Raw genomic sequence first — 20,217 nt, 5'->3', positions numbered from 1 at the left:
CAAATCACCACTTACTAGACGCTGTTTTCCACATTATATTGAATTCCAGGTATTTTTATGTAACCTCTGGGGCAACAGCAAAACCCAGGGTCCCTCCTCCCCCGACTAGGATTTGCTTCAATGGGGGGGTGAGTATTGGGGGTGGGATATGGAGAGGTAACTTGTCCACATGCAAACCTCTTACACAGCCCGTCTTTCTGCCCGAGTTGCCAAAGTGACAGGAACAGAGAAGAGAGTCCCGGCAGCTGGTGGGCTGGCAGCAGCCAAGAGCCAAAACTCCTGACACTCTGAAACATGGTCCCTCCAGCGAGCCCCAGCTGTGCCCAAGTGCCCAGCACAGGGCAGGTTCAAGAACTGCCCCCGCGGAGGGCCAAGAGAGGCCAACAAGACCCCAGCAAGCAGAGCCAGCCCAGAAATGTCTTGGGGAACCGACCCAGGGAGCAAGAGGGGTGCTGGGCCATGAAACCCACAAGCTGCTCCCCTGACATCAACATGTTGGGGAAAGTCCTCTCCCCTCTGAGGGACAGACTCAGGTTCCCTCAGCTCAGGCCAGCCTCCCCTGGGGGCATCCGCCCTGGGGGGTCTGAAGCCTGAGTTAACTCCATTCCTGTGCCCCCTCCTTCCTGACCTGGAGAGGCTGAGCTCCCCACCCCTACCACTACCCCCTGTGCATCCCATAAGCCATTTCCCAGCCGCCCTCCCAGCAGCCTCTGCTCTGAAAACACTGAGGACTCGTGGGGTCTGGTGTCCAGACAAGGGAAGGTCTGCAGGCCCTTTGCTCTGGGCCCCCTGCGCGGATGGAGCAGCAGCTGGCTCTAGTCTGCAGGGCCCGGATGGTGACTCTGCAGACAAGGAGGGGAGCATGTGGAAGTCACCGTGGGGCGTGGCCTCACTGGGGCCACACAAACTAGATCCCAGCACAGGGAAGACTCATCTAGTCCCTCTTGTCCATATGGGGAAACTGAGTCATGATGTCACAGGGACCTGCTTAGGTCTCAGAACTAGTGAGCGTCCAGAAAGCTAACCCATCATCCCCTCCCTGGAATCTTCCACTACCCCGTCCTTCCTCCCAAAGCACAGACATCTGCACTCCTAGAAACCCAAGTGACTGGGGAGTAACCCGCAGTCGTAACAGTGTGGTCAGGAGCTGTAACAGCAACAGCAGGAACATGAGGATGGGTGTGGGGGGATCTGAAAATGGGGGAAGGGTCATTATTTTTGTCTCTTCTGCAGCCCAAAGCCAGCCAACTTCCTTGAGGTCAGCGTCGAGGGTTATCTAGAAGAATTAAGTAAGTAAATTAAAAGTGAATTAAGGTTCTTTCAAGCGCAAGAGGAGAAGAGGAAGCGTCCTCGCCCAGGGAGGTACTCACCGGGGCTCCCCGCGCAGGTAATGGACCGAAGGAGGCTCCCAGGTGGAGCCGCAGCCCAGGTTTATATAGGGACGGTGTTGCGCAAGGGGCTGGCGGAGGCTGCTGTCATCACGCCCCTTGTGCATTCCAGGACTGCCTGCCGCCGCCAGGGCACTGCCTACCTGCTGGCTTAATGAGCCCATTAGGGCTCTGGGGGAAGACAGGCTGCCAGGGAATGTCGGAGGGTCCCTAGCACAGAAGGCGGAGAAAGCCCGTGTGCCCACGGGGCTAGGGTCCCGGGCCCTGGCTCCTGGCAGGGCAGCTCCCCTCCTCAGCCCCATGTGGGGCTGCAGGAAATCCCAGCGAGTGGGGACCAGTGGGGATCCCTGTCTCCTGCTGTCTGTTCCCCAGGAACCTGATTCTTCTAGTTGCGCTGCCTCTGAGGCTGAAGCAGTTAGAATCATTCAGACAGAGATAAAAGCCAACTGGAAATGCCAGGGAAGAATCCTCTCAAAACAAAGCCAGGATTGTTCAGCCCTGTCAGTCTGGGGGTGCCTTCTGTCCTAGCTGCTGGGGCTCAGCAGTTAGACACTTGGCTGCTGGAGTGCTTGCTGGGTCTGCATGGACAGGGCTGGATGAGGCTGAGGAAGGAGAGGGGAATGTAGGGGCAGGGGGTCTGCTGTCACCTGGAGAACCCCATCCCCCCAGGTTCTTCTGACTCTGATAAACAGAGCCCCTATTTCTTGCTCTGCCCTGTGGGTTCCCCCTGCTGCCCCCATTTTTTTCCATCCTGGCTGTGAGAAGTCCTGTCCCCGAGCGAGCCCACTAGGATACCCGTCATAAAGGCCCCCCAGCCACGTGCCAGGCAGGCCTGTTCTCCACACCCATGCCACTGCCTGTCCCCGGCAGGGTGGAGGCCCCTTTCAGGTGAGCTTGGAGGGTCAAGGGTGTGCCATGAGCAGGGACCCAAAAGGTCTGGGTCTTATTCCAAAGCCAGACTCTTTCCCTGTGCCTGACGCCCTGCTCAGAACTGGAGATTGTGAGTGAAACTCAGGGCACCAACCTGCTGCCCGCAGGAATAGTGGAAGTGCCCGCTGGAGCCCAGTGCACACTCCACCGCAGGGGGCAGGAGCTGCTTCCTGGGCCCGCAGAGCTGGGCTGTGGCTCCTCACTGAGAGGTGGGGTTGCACATACAACTCTGGGGTCCCACTGCCTGAGATCCATGACCCACTCAGCCCTTGCTTCCCTGCCTCCCTGCCCTCATGTGTGCACAGCAAATAACAGCCCCTGGGTAGGTGTTAGCTCCTCTAAAACCTTGGAACTCCAAGGTTATTACCTATTTGAGGCCACTCAGATGCTGGTGACATCAGTCCAAGGACCAGACACTTTTCTGGGGCAGTGGACACTGAGTGAGCCCCAGATCAGCCCTGTGCTGTTACTATAGGCACACTGGGTTTTGGGAGTGGGTGCTGGACTTAAAAGCCAGCAAGAGTGACAATAATTAGCCATCACCTCTCCACAGAGCAACTTCTGAAGTGAGACAAGCAGTGGTAGGAATCCCCCAGCTCAAAGTCATGAGATCAGCCAGGATGCAGACACTTGCTCAGTGCTTCAGCAGGGCCAGGAGGGGGCTGTTTACTGGACATGTGTGTCTCCCAGGAACTAAATACCGTTTCTCTGACTATTGAGGATCGAGGAGCTAAGCAAATGGGGGCACTGGGGTGTGGGAAGCAGGTGGGCTCTGGATTACACCCCACGGTTTACATCATTTAGTGCTACTTACAGACGTCACATCAGTGTTCACACCATAAGCGGTCAGCACAACCAGCCCTTCACCACCAACATGACCCACATTTACATCAGAACACACAACACCTCCTGCTGTGTGCAACAACCTCCTGAATGCAACAACCTCCCGTTATGCCTGACGATTATTTTACAAAACCCTAATGACAAACTCCTAACTCATTAGCACCTTAGAGTTGTTTTTCTGTCCAAAACAGTTTCACTTTAAAGTCTTTCCTGGGGGCCTCCCTGGTGGTACAGGCGGCTGAGCGCCGCACTGTGAAGCTGTCCGCAGCCTCTGCAGCGCGGGTTCGATCCCGGCCAGCAGGGGAGGGTTCCACATGGAGCGGCAGACCTCTTCTGTCCTGCCCGCTGCTCCCCTCAGCAGTGTATTTCGTCAGTCTGCCTGTTCTGTTCCCCGCTCTGTCCCTGGTGAATCTTCTCACCCTCCCGCAAATCTGGCCTGAACCCCAGTTCTTGTATAAAAATAAATAAATCTTAAAAAAAAAAAGTCTTTCCTGGACAAATGTCTGTGTATTATGCTCATGTATGTGCATCAAATCTGATTTTTTTGGTGACTGTTCTGTCTCTGGCTGCATCATATTAGTGGAGGGACCTTTACAGGGACTTTGAGTTATCACTGCAGCGGCAGGGAGCAGTCACTCCCATACTTTACCATCATTATGATTTTGCTACTCTTAAGCTGTTGTGGAACATGAATAAAGCTCACCTCCTGTATGATCCTTTCAAGTAACATTCATCAAAAAACACCAAAGTCTAAAGCAAGAGTAAGTCTGAAAGCTCTGATGGGTCTATTTATGGACAATCAGAAGAGTCTATTACTAAAGAGTACTGGGATACATTAAGCCATTGGCACCAAACTCCTGTTTTACAGGAAGGTTGCCATATTAGGAGCTAACAAGGCTCATAAGGTGGTACCCCATGGGATCTGGGGCAATCTGCACAGACCAGATCACTCTGGTTCTCCCAGCCTCAGTGGTGGCCAGGCATCCACTGAAGAGGACTTGTCTTCCCCTTCCATTCTGGTCTTTCTGCTTCCAACACTCATACCCACCCCACCTTTGTACAGAACATCCAGACTGAGTCTCACACAGACACTCATTCAGTCTCAGTGATATTCACCCAGCAATTCCTGGCCCGAAATGAGTCACCCTATTCTTATAACCCTTAGAGGTTGTTTCATGACCTCTTTTTTAACCAATAGCCTCTAAATCTATGGTTTCTTCCTGGGAAGAGGGATGAAATACAGGGTCCAAACTGCCACCTGAATATTTCACATCAATATTTTTAATCATGGAATTTAGAATTAGACTATATATAAACTGTATACAAATCAGACCACACAAATTCAGATCACATGATTTAAAATATCAGCCGTCCTCCCTTATCTACAGGGGATGTGTTCCCAGGTTCCCCAGTGGATGCTGAAAGATCATAAAGTGCTGAGCCCTGTATTTTTTTCATTCATTCATATATATATATACACACACACCAAAGACAAAGTAATTATTAAATTAGGCATGGTAAGAGATTAGCATTAATAACTCATCATAAGATGGAGCGATAACAATACCCTGTAAGTTATGTGAATGTTGTCTCTCTCAAAATTATTGTGACATTTTCTGACCATGGTCGCCCATAGGTGATTGAAACCTCAGAAAATGAAAATGCACGTAAGGGGGGCCCACTGCAATTTACAGTCACAAACGCATTATTTAAAATATAATAATAAAAAATTCAAAGAAAAGGCACTCACGGCTCTGAACTTCTTAAGTTTGAACGCCATCCACGAGGTTTGAATCTCCCTCCTGTTCTGAGTCTGCTGCTCACAGGCCTGGTTGGAGAAGCCGAAGGAAGAATTGAGGGGTTCCCTAGCAGCCGCCCACACAAGGAGGCGCCCCTCACCCCGTTGGGGCATTTCATATTCCCATTCTCAGCAGCCACCAAAGAAAGGTGAAAGCTATAGGAAGCAAGGTGGGTGGGGCTTGGTAAAAGGGGTGTGTGTTGTTTCAGGAGGAGGCTGACAATGAGCGCTTGTTCACAAAGGGCTGTCACCTGCTGGGCCTCTCGCTGCCCAGTGGCCCTGCCCCACAAGATTTGTGATAGACCCAAAAGTGTGAAATTCTTACCCACCCATCCATCCATGCAGTACATCACTCACTGGATCGACAAACTCCTAAACTCATCCTCAGGGTTTTCACCTGTTACACGGGGAATTTAGCTCTGCCTTGCCTAACTCGGAGAGGAAAACTTAGTAAGATAACAAGAGGAAGGGGCTTTGTAACTGTAAAGAGTCACATGATTGTGTGGCAGCTGGACTGCAGGAATACCACACACACAGGCATCCCATCTGAATACGCATCCCCTCCCCCACATCCTATCCCTTCAACCAGTGTTCGGGCCTCAACAAGGATTGGTCCATTTATAGCATACATATTGATGGAACTGACCCGGAAAGATGCTATATGCACAAACTTAAAATATCACCAGCCACTGCAGCACAAGCTTGATGCCCCACCAGGGAGCTGACCCACATGGCGCAGCAGACCTCTCCTGTCTCGCCTGCTGCTCCCCTCAGCAGTGTATTTCGGTAGATCTGCCTGTTCTGAATCCTCTCACCCCCTGCACCTCTGGCCTACACCCCAGCTCTTGTATGCATTAATAAAATAAATCTTTAAAAAATATACCATAAACTCTACCTCTTTAGATACTCCTCACATTTTTCATAAAATCTAGAAGGAACATTCCCAGGCGAAGTTCAGGGGTGGTATAGCCTGTTCTTTCTCTTACTCTTGCAGAACTACCTACATTAACCCACACCCCTATGTTGTCCGCCTTACTTCTTGCCTCCCAAACAGTGCCCTCTCACAACTTCCTTCTTAAAATATCCATTTCCTAGAAATCCAACTGCCTGAAAGCGCCTTGGCTTCCCTGAGTGCCCCTGCCTCCCCACTTACCCACCCCACCCCACTCCCGCCTTGGAGAGCAAGGCACAGCAGGGGCAGGAGAAGGCCACCCTCGTCTTTGACAGGGCAGCTGCGGGGCTCATGGTGCTTCTGAGCAGCTGAGGAAGCAGAGCAAGGGCCTGGGCACAGAGCAGAGTCCCCTCAGGGCAGGCTCCAGGAAGGGACAGGCCTGGGAAGCAAGGCGGGCAGGTTGTGTTCCGGGAGATTCTGGACAGGAAGCTGGTTGTCCAGGGCTCAGCCCCAGATGTTGCAGAAGACTTGGATTGGTGCCACCGTGTCTTTGCACTTTCTGGAGAACCCAGACTGTCTGGATTTATGCGAAATTTATCATTAAAAAAACAAAACTGGGCAGGCCAAACAAAGCAGGTTAGTGCACTGCCAGTGTTGGTCCTGCAGGCTGGTGGAGGCCCAGTGTTTGGGGAGTCTGCCACATGGTGCCCTGATCTTTGAGTCACCTAGTGCTTCTCTCCTCTGCGCTCAGCCAGGCAGAAATCCTTCACAAAGTGGAGGGACATAGCGGCTCCAGAGAGGGTGGCAGGGCCCTAGAGATGGCTCTGATAGACCAGGACACCCAGGGGCCCAGATGCCCATGTCCCTTCCTTAAGCCTTCCCCTCTGAGTCACCAGCCTGGAAACATGAGGTGTTCAGACCTGTGTGGAAAGTCCCGGCCTTGCCTTGTTTGTTCCAGCCTCCCCAGCTGGCAAGAAGCTGCCAGGGACTGAAGCAAGTCAAGCGAAAAGTAACCTGGCCGTGGGGCTCTCAGCTGTCCAGGCTGGGCCTGGGTCCTGGGCCTCCCACCACCCTTGGGATAAAAACCCCAAAATAACACCTAAACCTCTGTTTGCAATCATTAAAGATTTCTCTGGGTCTAGGGCACTGATAATTTGCAACCGTTCAATAGGTCCACTGACAGGGCCGATCCCCTTGGAGTTGGTCAGAATTCAGGAAATGTCAAATATGTGTCACATTTTTGTGAGAAATGTGAGCAAGCTCGCTAAAAGCCCAGGATTTCTCTTGTGCCTTTTCCAGACATCAATTCCATTTCTAATCAGACACATCAGAAGTGGTTTTCAAAAGAATTGTTTGGTCCTGTGTCCTAAAGTCCTAGACTCCTAGATTTGGGGCAGTTTTACTTCACTTCTCAACAAGATTAGCCTTGTGGAACCTACCTCCAAAGGTGGTTGGTGGATTTGAATGAAGATGGGCTATGTGAAATTAACAAGTGTTACTAAGTATAGTAATAAGGCTGTTTATAGTGTTACTTGGGGTGCCTAGTAACAAGCCCCAGACAACCACAGTTTCTGGATACAGACCACACAGGATGACAATGGTGATGGAAATGTGGTGGGGAAAGTGGGGCATGAAGTCTGACACTCAGTCATAGTGATATTAGCACCAGTGAACTCAGGAAAGCTTGGCTTACATCATAGCTAATACGTGAGTAAAGCCGTCTATTTCACAAGTCATGTGACAAGAAGATGAATATAAAGCATGATAGTGTCTGGTACATAGCAGGGGGTCAGTAATTAGCTATTGTTCCATTTATTTCTGGTTATGAATCTATTAAATAGATGTGGGACCTTGAACTGTGCGGTGTGGGCAGCCAGAGAAGAAATATGCCCGTCTACTCTCATTTCAGGAAATGGGCCTTTTCCCATTTTGGGGTCACTGCACAAGTCAGAGTCATCCACTTTGTTAAGTCTGGCCAAATTCCACTTCTTTCCAGAATCTCCTGCGGTAACCTCTCCTGATCCAGGCACTGTGTATCCCCTCACCCTCTCGCTAGAAAATTGGCAAAGCCCTCTTCTCCCCCATTAACATTAGGTCCTATCCTGTGTATAATTCCATGAAGACCTTTGTTCAATAAAATTGTTCTATTGCCATATCAATAATTTATAGGTAACATAGAGGCTCAACATGTTTACATTGGAGCAAATCTTGGAAAATTTCCCTCCAGGGGTAAGAACAAAGAGGGACCAAAGCTGGCTGTGGGTGAGCTGCTGTGTGCAGTATGGCGGTGATACCTGACGAGGGCATCCAAATATTGCTTCAATTAAGAATTAAAAAAACAAAAAATAATCCAGCCACTGCTTTTCAGTGTCTACAAATAAAACAGACACAAGCAGAATGGTTTGATCTAATCTACTCTCCATGCTAATCTCCCTTCCACCCAGGATAACTGGGGGCGGGGGTGAGGTTCTGTGAATCCCTGTGACTCCTGACTTGCAGTTTGAAACCTGATAGCCATCAGAGGTTGTCCAGGCACTCTGCAGCAAGCCATCAGGGGCAGCCAGCCAGCCAGCCCTTGGGGTCTTTTGCTAAGGAAACAGGGACCACTAATCCCTCTTCCTCACTGTTAGCTGATGACACTGCTTCTAAGCTTGTTGAGAAAATGGAGGTCCTGAGAAGCCCCGCCTAGCCCCCAACAAGGTTAACGGCTCTCCAGCAGCTGTTCCCGTATCCTCTGCCCCCCGCCTGCACAGACTGGACACTCTGGCCCCTGTCACACATTACTGCTTCCTAAACCTCCCCCCTCATCTGCTGCAGGGCAACTTTCCTGAAAGTAACCCCCCCCACCCATACACACACAATTCCTCCCCCTGGGGGGATCTTTCTCATTGGCATATAACTTGCTGGTTTCACCCATCTTTAGAAATCACACCCTCTTTGACAGCAAATGTCCCCCTAGCTACGGTCTCATTTTTCTTGCTCCTTTTTATAACAAAATTCCTTGATTCAGCCATATTCTGTCTTCTCTTTCCTCCATTCTATTCTCTCTGAACACATTCTTCCCAGACGTTGGCTCTCATTATGCCACTAAAAGAGAAGACCAGATCTGGAAGAAACTTGAGCCAGGACTGACAGGTTATGGCACTTGGTTAACAACAAAGTTTACTTGGGCACCGTCTGCATGGAAATGAGCTCGCCTAAGGAAATGTTAATGAAACTGCTACCATTCAATCCAGAAGCTCTGCTTTGCCTACTTTTCCTCTCATTATGTTGTGAGCATATTTTTTGGTCATTAAATTTGCTTCAAAGTGATTGACTGCAACTTACAAATGCCTCATCCCCGATCTGCTGACAGCTTCTGCTGGAGGGTCAGGGGAAGCTGAGCTTTGCACCCCAGCCCTCATGGCGCCCTGTACAACCAAGGGCAGAGCTCCACCCCTGAAGAGCTGTACCACCCACCCAAGCTGGACAAGAGAGGCCTGTGCCATTCCACAATCTGGACTCTGTCCCCATGTCCTGAGCAAGAGGGCTGCTGGGAAGGGGTGGGGCTGAGCAGCCATTTTGTGAGCCTTTAAAAAGGAGCAGTGCCAAGTGGACGGCTTTCTTTTGAGCTTAGCCCACTCCCCTCACCCCTGCAAAGTGAAGGCCCCAATGTCTGTAGCAGCGAGTGTCTGCTATGCTCTGCCAGCTTCTATAGCTGCATCTCCACGTGGCACCCGTGATCTCAGTAACTGGACCCTCTTCCTTCCCCTCTAACCTGTTGTTTAGAAGGGGCTTTTTTCCTTCTCCTGCACCAAAGACACTTCAGTTTGCACTTATGGCAAGTGGCCAGACCCAGAACCAGCAAGAGGTCCTGACTTGGTGACAATTTTTGGATTCTTTGCCTATAAGACTTTCCAGCTAAAGGAGTTGCTAAATTGTTCATCTTCTTCCCTGACAGTATAGAATTTTATAGAGGTAGACCCCTGAACCAGATGGTACCCTCCATTTGTGGGTACCACCCTAAGGGGGATGTGGTGCCATGCACTTAAAGTCCCCAGAAGAGGGAATAGCATGGCCACCACCTACAGCCTGAACACAATGCCACAGGTACTCCAAGGCCTGGACCTCCCTCCTATCTCCAGTGTCTGCAAGAGGTAGAGAAGGAGCCTCTGCTAAGAAAATGGAATATCCACAAGGCTCTGGATATCACCACATATGCCAAGAATGGAATAATTTGCCAGCTCTAGATTAAACCTTAATGGGTTTAAGTTTATTCCATCTAATCTTCACAAATCACCTCATAAACTTGATCCCATCATTACCTACATTTACAGATTTCCTAGAATCAAGTGGCAAAGCACAAGCAACCCACTCGACCTAGTTTTCACCTCTAAAATTTGCAGGCAAGATAGAGGCCACGTCGTTTAATTCTTATAATGATGCTAAATCATCTAGTCATTTTATCTCAGTTTTACAGATGATGAGCTTGGAGTCAAGAGAGGTCCAAAGTTACAAAGTTATAAAGTTATTTCACCCAGAGTTTGAAGCTGGTGGAATCCAGATTCAAACCCAAATTAACTACGACCCCATACAACCTCCCAGGTCTAACCACAAATCTGTGGACTCATCTCCTAAAGGGACCCAAGTTTCCAACTAGGCATCCTCCAGTGGGTTGCTCAGCGATACACAAGAACACCCTCTTACTCTCTGCGCAAAGACTCAAATCCCCCTACTCTAATTCCAACCCACAGAATCTGGGAGAGCTAGAAAATGGACATCCCCGTGACAGATTACCCCAACTTCATCACTCTCTGCCAAGCATAGTCATCTGATACCCCGCCCTCCACCACCTCCCCAGACACAAGCTCTGTTCCCCTAAGACTTGAGGAACCAAGTCCATTATGGTGACGATTCCGAGTTCTTGGACCACATACTAGTTAACATACCTGGAAATGAAGCATTCAGAAGAGCTGCAAACCTCTGTAGCCTGAGAGACAGGAAGACACTAGGCCATAAGAGGGTCGGTCAATATATACTCTTGCCTGCTCCTGTCTGTAGCCTCTCTAAACTGACTCCACCCAGTTCACACCTTAGGGCAGAAGAGCCCAGCCCTTGCCTGCTCCCTCCCTAAATCTGTTCAGTGCTAATCCCTGTCTAAGGCTGGTCCTCTCCTCTTCTCTGGCTTGGAGAATGAGGATGGGGCTAGTTTCATGGGTCTGCGGGTACTCGCCTCAGACCCCTTGCTCTGAAGCCCTGGGTGACCAGCATCTCTGGCTCACATACGCCAGTGATGGGGGCATTAGAGATCTCGGCCATTGGACCAGCCACTCCAACATCCACCACCAGGGGCCAAGGCATGGACATTGGTAAGACAACTCTTCTGGAAGACTAGAATAGAAGACAATTCAGAAGGAAATCAAGAAATGAGATGAACAAACCCTATAAGATATTATAACTCTTTCAACTGCCTTAAAGGAGCTAAATGGATTAAGTGAATAAAACAGATTCCTGCTAAAATGTGATTAACGTCAGTAATCATCAGTCAATCTTCTAGAGCAATTGATTAGCAAACTGGAAATAAAAATTAGCTTAGACATACCTCATCATTTATCAAAATTAATACCAGACAGCTTTGGCTGATAGCATTGTCACACACACCTCTAGGCCCCATGCCCCCCCCACCCTCCTCTGCTCACCCACAACCTTTCTCCTTGCCCCCTCCTCCCATCCAAGCAGATGTGAGACCTCAGAAGCCTGGCCACCATTCACCCCCATTCAGAGCCCAGCCTACAAATCTACTGACTGAAACATGACTACGAATCTACTAATTGAAAAAGAGCAGTGATTCAACAATCTTTTGAAATTTACACTGAGACAGTTAAAGGACACTTCTCCCTACTAGTAGCATTTGTTTGAAACATTAATGTCCCATGGTGGTGAGCAATGGAATAGATATTCTCCTGTGTGGGTGGCAATTCAGGTTGAATTGCCTTTGGGAGAATGTTGGAAACATGTGTTAAGAAACATAACATTATTTTATTTTGACCCTTTGGCCTAGTAATTATATTTACAGAGACCCACATTAAGAAAGGATCAGAAACATATGTATGAAAACATTCATCACAGTGTGAAGAATACAGAAGGAAGCATACCGGATGTCCAAAATGAAAGCTTGACAAGTAAATTACATTTCCACTGCATAAATGAGTCTACTTGCATTCTCATTATTAAAAAATTGCACTTATAAAAACATCGTTGCAACATAAAAATATGCATATCCAAGAAATGCTGAATGGAACTGGTAAGAAGCAACAAGGAAAACCAGCAAAGGCAGAGATGAGGTGGTGCCTCCAGAGTTATAAGAATGGTTGTGGGAAATGGTAAGATTCAAGGGAATTTTCAAAATGTCTCTTTTCCAAATTTTCTCTCATAGTTTTGTTTTGAGATTTAAAGGACACATCATAACATCTTTTATTTGCGAAATGTACTTCAGCAGCGAAAGACAACACAGGGGGAAAAGAAACAACAAAGGAAACAAAAGACAAAGGGAGACAAAAAAAAAAAAAGAGGATTGAAATGCTGAGGCAGAAACATCTGGGTGGTGGTGAGGGGATGCCAGCAGAGGACAGAAGGATGCCTACATCCTGGGAGAGAGAAAGGAAGGGTGTCAGACACACCTCCAAGCCTAGTCACCCAGAAATAGTGGGCTCCAAGGGTGGAGATCAGTAGCGAGCAAAGCAAGGGAGGGAAGAGTCACCTCACCTAGCTCATCATGAATATGGCTTTTTCAAAAAATACAACCCTCCGGATTACAAAACTGGGAGTGGGTAGTTGCTGTCAAATTTTAGACACCATAATATATTCATTCCTATTTAAAGTTTGAAAACACTTGGAGTTCTTTATATCTTCCCTTTTATTCATCTTCCCTGGAGACAATGCTAAGTTTCTGGTCTGAAGACTGAAAGGCATGACATTTCATTTTGCAGAGAGAATAAGAGAAAAGCTGCTTCAAGAATCAGCACTATCAAAATTCCATGTCTTGGATTCTCAACCATAAACGTACTGGTTTCCGACCTGCCCTGCAATCTAGCTGAAATAAAGAGATGTGGCCCCTGCTGGACACTGTCAAGACAAACATTAGAACCAACCTTTGAAGGCTGACCATAGATCTGAGGCATGGGAGTGGGGAGGGGGGTGAGCAGGGGGTGAGAACACAATGGAGTCTGGTGAAGGACTGTGGGTTACTGGGTGGTGGCTACAGTGACCACATCTGACCGGGGAGATCCTACACAGCCAAAGCACTAACAAGGGTGTAAAACAATGGCACTTCAACTAAAAAAAATTGTTTTAATGCCCTTGCTACTGGGATTGGATATAATATAAAGAACAGCTTCATTTGTTCACTTACAATGGGCTTCCCTGTTATTTTCCTTGCAAACACTATCATTTAATTCTGACAATACAAAAAAGAGTTAACTCAAGTTGAAGCTTGCAGCTTTGGGCTGAGCTGCAAGCATTGTATGTTTACTATTTAATCCTTACCAAGGCCCTAGGAAGTAGATGGCATTAGCTTCTCCTTTTGCGGAAGACAGAGGGTTAAATAACTGGTCTAAGTAGGTATTATTTGCCATTTCCAAGACAGAGAAACCAGAGGTCAAAGAAATTCAATAATTCATCCCTGGGCAGCCAGCCGGGAAGGGGCAGAAGGAAGGCTTTGAAAACAGGTCTGTCTGACCCTGCACGAAATCAAATCCTTCAGGGTGGCTCTGAAAGTGCCCCATTCTTTGACTCTAGCCCCTCTGCTAAGAAGAGCTGCAGCATAGGTTCCTCACCAGGGACCACTGGGTGCCGGGGGAACACCTGGCAAAGTCTAGAGACACTATTGGTTGTCAGAGCTGGGGGAAGGGAGGCCTCCTGATATGTAGCCAGCCGGTGGGGTCCAGGGAAGCTGCTAAACTTCCTCACTGCGGAGTACAGGCCCCAGAACAAAGAATGATCACCGTGCCCGAGAAATCCTGAGACAGGGTGTGTTTCTGTTTGCTTCCCAACTGAGAGATGGTCGCTTTGCCACCTCTGCCCTAAATCACTATGTGGCATTGCCCTCCGCTCCTGCTGCGGACACTCCCAAGGTCAGGAGCAATTCCTCTCTCCAAGAGACACGGGACAGTCACCCAGAGGAAAATCAAATGACCCATTTCCTTTTTCAGTCCTCAGAAGAACTGATTAAGGGAGTTTGAAGGAAATTCAAAATGTCTGGCAGGACAATACAGAGGCTGTGTGAAAAGACACAGTTGACCCATGGCTATAACATAATACAGGGGGGACCTAGAAATTCTAACACATTTTAGGAAAAGGGCACATTCTGCGAGGATGCTGGGCTTTGTGACTTGTATCAGAAGCCTCAGCTAAAGGTTCAGAAACCTAGTGCTTGGAACACAAATGATTTCTGGTCTTTCTTAAGCCTTCATCCTTCTCAACTTTTCTGTCATTTTGACACTTTTGACAAATGTTTTTTGCTGGAAACTCCTTCTACCCTTGGCTTCTGTGACACTGCATTGTTCTGGTTCCCCCCTGGCTAGGCTCAATCTGTGTGGCGGGAGACAGTCTGACCCGCCCACGACTCTGCTTCCCTCCTTGAACAAGTTCTCCTGGCTTTCTCTCAACTCAACTATTAACGCCACACAGGAGAAGAGAGACTTCCAGCAAATTCAGTGCCTTCAGCATCAGGCAGAGAAGGTTTAAATGTCTGATGAACAATGAAACAAACGCAAATGCGCTCAAATCTTATGTTAAAAAATAGAATCTTCTAATGTAGTAGCCTTGATAGGATGTAGATGTCTGAGACTAGATGGGACACAATCCCTCCCTTTCAGAGTTTTGAAGCCCTTGATACAGACTATTTTGAAAAACTCAGCCATTCACGTTTCTGTGATTCTTGCCCCCACCTTGATGAATGGATTAACCCCTCTCAAGCAAAATTAACTCCAGGGCAGATTAAGAGAATTAAGAAGAGCTACAAAGTAAAGCCATCAAGGATATCAATGTTTTCTTTTGTGATTAATTTAGAAGCCATCTGTACACATCCCTTATTTAATTTCTTAAAATATTTTTAAAGGTTTATTTTTATTTATGCATACACGAACTGGGTGTAGGCCAGAGGTGCAGGGGGTAAAAAGATTCACCAGAGACAGAGTGGGGAGCAGAATAGGTGGATCTAGTGAAATACACTGCTGAGGGGAGCAGCGGGCTAGACAGAAGAGGTCTGCTGTGCCATATGGGTCGGCTCCTTGGCTGGGGATGGAACTCACACTGCAGTGACTGATGATACTTGATAGTCCTGAGACTTAACCCCTTGCGCCACCAGGAGGCCCTAATTTCTTAAAATATTAAGGACAACTTGGCATATTAGTATATATAATAGGTGGTTTTAATTGAAACTAGGGAATTGAATAATTGATTTAGACTTGTGAATTAAGTGGAAACTTAATAAAATTTGTAAACCATATTGCAATCACTGAGAACTTAAAATCCATTACTGCAAGGTTTAATTTGTCAGATTCATAAACATTATTCAGGAACCTTGGAAAACTTTATTTGACGATTGCAATAACTTAACGAAGTCAAATAAATTGAAAATATAAATGAAGTTTAAAATGTAAGTAGAGTGCTTTTAAAATTGGTTGTTTAAATTTTGGACTTATAAATAGAACAAGGACATTTATAAACTGGATTTTAAAAGCTAGAGGAGTTTTCAAAGTTTAAAATGAACAAATCTTAAATATATTTAAAAGCAGAAATCATTTCTGAATAATCCTTTCCATGTGCAAAGGCCAATCAGAGGGGCTCAAAAAAAAAAAAAAAACAAAACACCAAAAAACAAACCACCACTCGTTTGACAACTGGGCTGACCCTGAATACAGGTTTAACTGAGTATGTTTTATTCATATCCACAAGGATCCTTGACCCAGATGTTTAAGCACCTCTCCTCGTGGTGGGAGTGACTGGTACTTGTCTCTCTTCGGTGCCCCGGGTTCTAAGGAGCACCCTGGAGCATCACCCAGATGTCCCACTAGTATCCAACAGGCTGCACACTATTTTATTGGAAGGACCCTCCCAAACAAGTTCCTCCTGTAGATCCCTCTCCACCCTGCAACCCAGACCGCCAAATCCCCTCCCAAATTCCCACTACTATTGATTCCTGCAATTGCCTAGTTCTACAGATTAGTTCTAACTGACACAGCCTCAGTGCTCCAACGACCTGAAGGCTCTCTCTGCATCTTACACTCCCCTGCTCACGGAAGGACCTTCCTCAAATAGCACTTGAATGTGGTGCTCCAGAACATTCCAAGGGTCCCTGCTATTTCCATGGCACGTTTCATGCCCAGGCCATGGTGACTACCCCAGCTGTGCCAGTCACGTGGCATTGCTCCTTCCCCTCTCCGTTTTCCCCGTAGGGGGGCCGCTCTTAGCTTGGCCTTTGGGAGTCCTATTTTCCTTTCAGACTCACCACCTCCAGGAAGACTCACTTTTCCTCTGCATGACTCAAGTAGTACATACGCACACATTTCCTTTGTTAAAAATAGAAAAAAAAGGACCCAAAATGAAGACCTTCATACTGGGCCCCCTGCAGACTTAATACCTATTGCAATTTCAACCTCTCCCAAAAGTGTAATCCTAAATCAATCAATCTGGATTTTCTGAATCAGCACAAATGAGGTCACGAGTTCATCTGCAGGAGAAGACGCCCTCCCCCCTCCCACTCTGCTTACCCTTGAGGGAGGTTGCTTTGCCTGAAATCATCTCTCCTTTTGCTACTAATTTTGTTCCACCATCTTTCTGTCTAAAAACACCCTCCATTTTATATAAACCCTTGCAGTACCTACAGGGGATGCTACCTGATTCGTAAATGGTTTAATAAAGTCAATTAGAGCTCTACATTTCTGAATTTTGTTTACAGAATTCTGCTGCTTTTGTCCTCTAGCTCTCAAGTCCTCAAAACCCCTGGAAGGGCCTCCGTGGTGGCGCAAGGGGTTAAGGTGCAGCACTGTGAAGCTATCTGCAGCACCGCTGCAGCACAAGTTCGATCCCTGCCCAAGGAGGTGATCCACATGGTGCAGCAGACCTCTCCTGTCTCGCCCGCTGCTCCCCTCAGCAGTGTATTTCAGTAGATCTGCCTGTTCTGTTCCCCACTCTCTCTCTGGTGAATCCTCCCAGCCCCCGCACCTCTGGTGTGCACCCCAGCTCTTGTATACATAAATAAAGATAAATAAATCTTAAAAAAAAAAACCACAAACTCCCTGGAAGATACATATTGTTTCTTTTGAATTCTGTGAAGGGAGGCCTTGTTTCCATTCACTTATTAAGCACCAACTGTTTGCCAGGCACTGTTCTAGGTATTGGGGAGCATGAGAGAAAGAAGGTTCCTGCCATTTCAGAGGAGCTGGAGAGGAGAAGGACACCAAACAGATCAATAAAAACATAACATACAGGTGTCCCCAGTGGCACAGAGGGCTGAGCGCAGCACTGTGAAGCTATCCGCAGCCTCTGCAGAGCGGGTTTGATTCCCGGCTGGCCAGGGAGATACCCACATGGCGTGGAAGACCTCTCCTGTCTCGCCCACTGCTCCCCTCAGCAGTGCTTTCAGTCCATCTGCCTGTTCTGCTCCCTGCTCTGTCTCTGGTGAATCCTCTCACCCTCTCACATCTCTGGCCTGTACCCAGGTCTTGTATAAATAAATAAAATCTTGAAAAAAAAACTCTTAAAAAAAAACGTAACACATGTGCTGGCAGTGACACATGCCTCAGGAGACTAAAACAGAGTTATAGGATAAAGAGGGACAGTTTGGGGGAAGCTAATATAGATTAGGGTAGTGGGAAAGTCCTTTCTGACATGGCAACTGTTATTTATTTAATTTTTGTTTTTTATACAAGCACTGGGTACAGTCAGAAGCGCGGGGGGGGCGGTGAGAGAATTCACCAGAGCCAGAGCGGGGAGCAGAGCAGGCAGAAGGACTGAAGTACACTGCTGAGGGGAGCAGCGGGCGGCAGGAGAGGTCTGCGCGCCATGTGGGACCCTCCTCCGGTGGCCGGGGAGCAGCTGGGGATCGAACCGGCACTGCAGAGGCTGCGGGCAGCATCGCAACCCAGTGCTCAACTCCTGTGCCACCGGGGAGGCCCCTGACATGGCAACTTTTGGGGTAACACCTGACTCCACATCAGACCGAGTCAAGGCAGGGATGCATGAAATGAGAGAAATAAGAGCAGGGAGAAAATCAAGAGCTTTGTGAGATCCCCAAAATGAGTTGCATAAATCTCTGTCAGGTGGCAAAGCACTCTCTCAGTACTTGCTGGAGCCTTGCTACTAGCTATCCCAGACCTATAAAGCTCTAAAGTGCATATAAAAATAGGCATCAAAAAAAAAAACAGGTATCAAATCAATAGCAAACTCACTCTGGAATCTCCTAATTGCTGGCTAAGAGTCTCAAATAAGTCGTCCTTCCCAGAAAAAAAGAATGCATCCATTTTCCACAGATATGATGCCAGTGAAATCTAGAAGTGGACTGGGGGTGATGCTCACCCTGGCCTCTGCAGTCTTGTCGCAGACATCACTCCCAACAATTTGTGACGGTGGCAAAGTTAATTCTAGATGAAGATGGGAAGTCATAGAGAGTGGCCCCAGCAAGCTGCTGAAGAAGCATCCTTTGCTGCCTCCACCCTCCCGCCTCCGCGAGGTCCTCCACCCCAGAGCCCAGTGAAGCCAATGAAGGCCTGTGTCTGCAGCCTCAATATGAAATGGGCTTCTGGAAGCATTTCCTGACAAAGTGGATCCTCTCCCGCTGATGCTAAGAGAAAATGCTTTCTTGACTCCTAAAATGGCCTGGAGCCTAGAAACCTTTCCCTCACCATCTCTCCTCTCAGAGGAAAGCCACTTCTTGGGTTTCCTCCAACAAACCCAGTCCACTCTTTCTTTTACTTCCACAGCTCCTCTCACTGCTGGCCTACCCCAAGCTAAGGAGGAGCAGGAGGCCTTCCCCGCCCAACTCAAAGGAGAGGAGAGGCTGGCCCCCCTGTCTCCAAGTCCTACCTGAGGCAGCTCCAGCTTTTCCTTGCTATGTCCTGCCCAAACCCGTGCTAAACCCGTGCTCATAGCAGCAGGTGAGGGGCAACTCGCCAGCACGGATCCTCTCATTCAAATTGCGTTATTTTGTTCATCATGAATTTTTCTGCATTCTTTTTATTTTTTAAATACTGCATTAAAATATGAATTGTCTTGCTACTGTGTGTTCTGTCACTCCCTTACATTTTTTTTCCTCAGGAAAGTGCCTCATTCACTCCACCCTAGCGTGGGACCTTCTGGCTTGCCCTGGCTGAACTGGAAGGCTTTCCGCTTTAACACCACAATAGCCCTAGAAAAATCGGGAAGAGCTGGTCACCCTTGGGGTGACCAGGACACCAACGCCAGACTTAGCTGCTGGAGGACAAGTTCCCTGTGCCCCTCCTCAGCTATGCATCAGGCTGGGAGCAGCAACCACCTCAGAGGGCAGCAGTTGTGAGGTTACTGGTAATGAGCGTGGTGCAGCGCCTGGTACACAGTTAGTGCTTCAAAACCTTAATTGTGGCGGGGGTTTGAGTATCTGCCAGGTGCCAGACCCTGTGCCAGGAGGAGGGCCTCAGTAGTACTGTTAGGGGAAAAAGGCTGTCCTAAAGCTAATTCCATACAGGCTTTGTGGACTCCACCCCCACCCCAGGCCAAAGCCAAAGACACTGGGAACTCCAAATCCCATCCCCGCCAAAGGGAAGGTGGCTGGGACCTGAGGGTGGGGTTCAGCAGCCAGGTTGGTATAAAGCCAGACACGTAGGCTTTGGGGGGGGGTCCCCCATTTTGGCTCTCCGCCAGCTCACAGCGTCCGGCCAGCTCTGAGAATGCCTTTGGGTTTCCAGGTCGGTGGATCGGGTAGGACGCATTAAAGACTTTATTTCCCTATTTTCTCCCTGAGTTGTACATTTTCCTTCTTTCCTTTTCCCTTGTAAATAAACCTTTTATTAACCTTTTGTGTGTGTCTGTAGTGGAGTATTCATAAGTCCCTTGTAAGCGCGCGGGTGAGGACCCACAGCCAGGAACCCGTTCAAAATCGGGGCTGCCCTATAACAGTACTTCCGACAGACACAGCCTCGCCCTTGAGGAGCTTGTGTGCTCTGCCAAAGTCACACCAGGAACAGATAAGTGATAACAGCAACTATTTGGCAAAGCCTACTCCTGAAAATGTGCCCCGAACTCCTGTTATCTCGTGTCACCCTCTCAACCAGCTTGCAAGGAGATACTTTCCTCCCATTTTGCAGATGGGACCACTCTGTGAGAGCCTGGAGCTTGCCTCCCCCCAAAGC

General features: G+C 48.3%; 1 protein-coding gene across 2 annotated transcripts in view; it reads right to left on the bottom strand.

The window, feature by feature from the left end:
* The window catches only part of LOC119261059 (sodium-dependent phosphate transport protein 2B-like), a 38,738-nt gene that overhangs the window by 17,151 nt on the left and 1,370 nt on the right, over positions 1-20,217 (bottom strand). For both annotated transcript variants that reach the window (XM_037530284.2, XM_054688202.1), the window contains exon 3: positions 4,912-4,989. In XM_037530284.2, coding sequence (XP_037386181.1) covers positions 4,912-4,941 — 30 coding nt within the window. In that variant the 5' untranslated portion in view covers positions 4,942-4,989. The remainder of the gene's footprint in view (positions 1-4,911; positions 4,990-20,217) is intronic.

This window comes from Talpa occidentalis, unplaced genomic scaffold (genome assembly GCF_014898055.3).
Source record: "Talpa occidentalis isolate TD23 unplaced genomic scaffold, MPIMG_talOcc4v2.1 talOcc4.6, whole genome shotgun sequence".
NCBI classification, from domain to species: Eukaryota; Metazoa; Chordata; class Mammalia; order Eulipotyphla; family Talpidae; genus Talpa; species Talpa occidentalis.
This window is presented reverse-complemented; position numbering and strand designations above follow the sequence as displayed.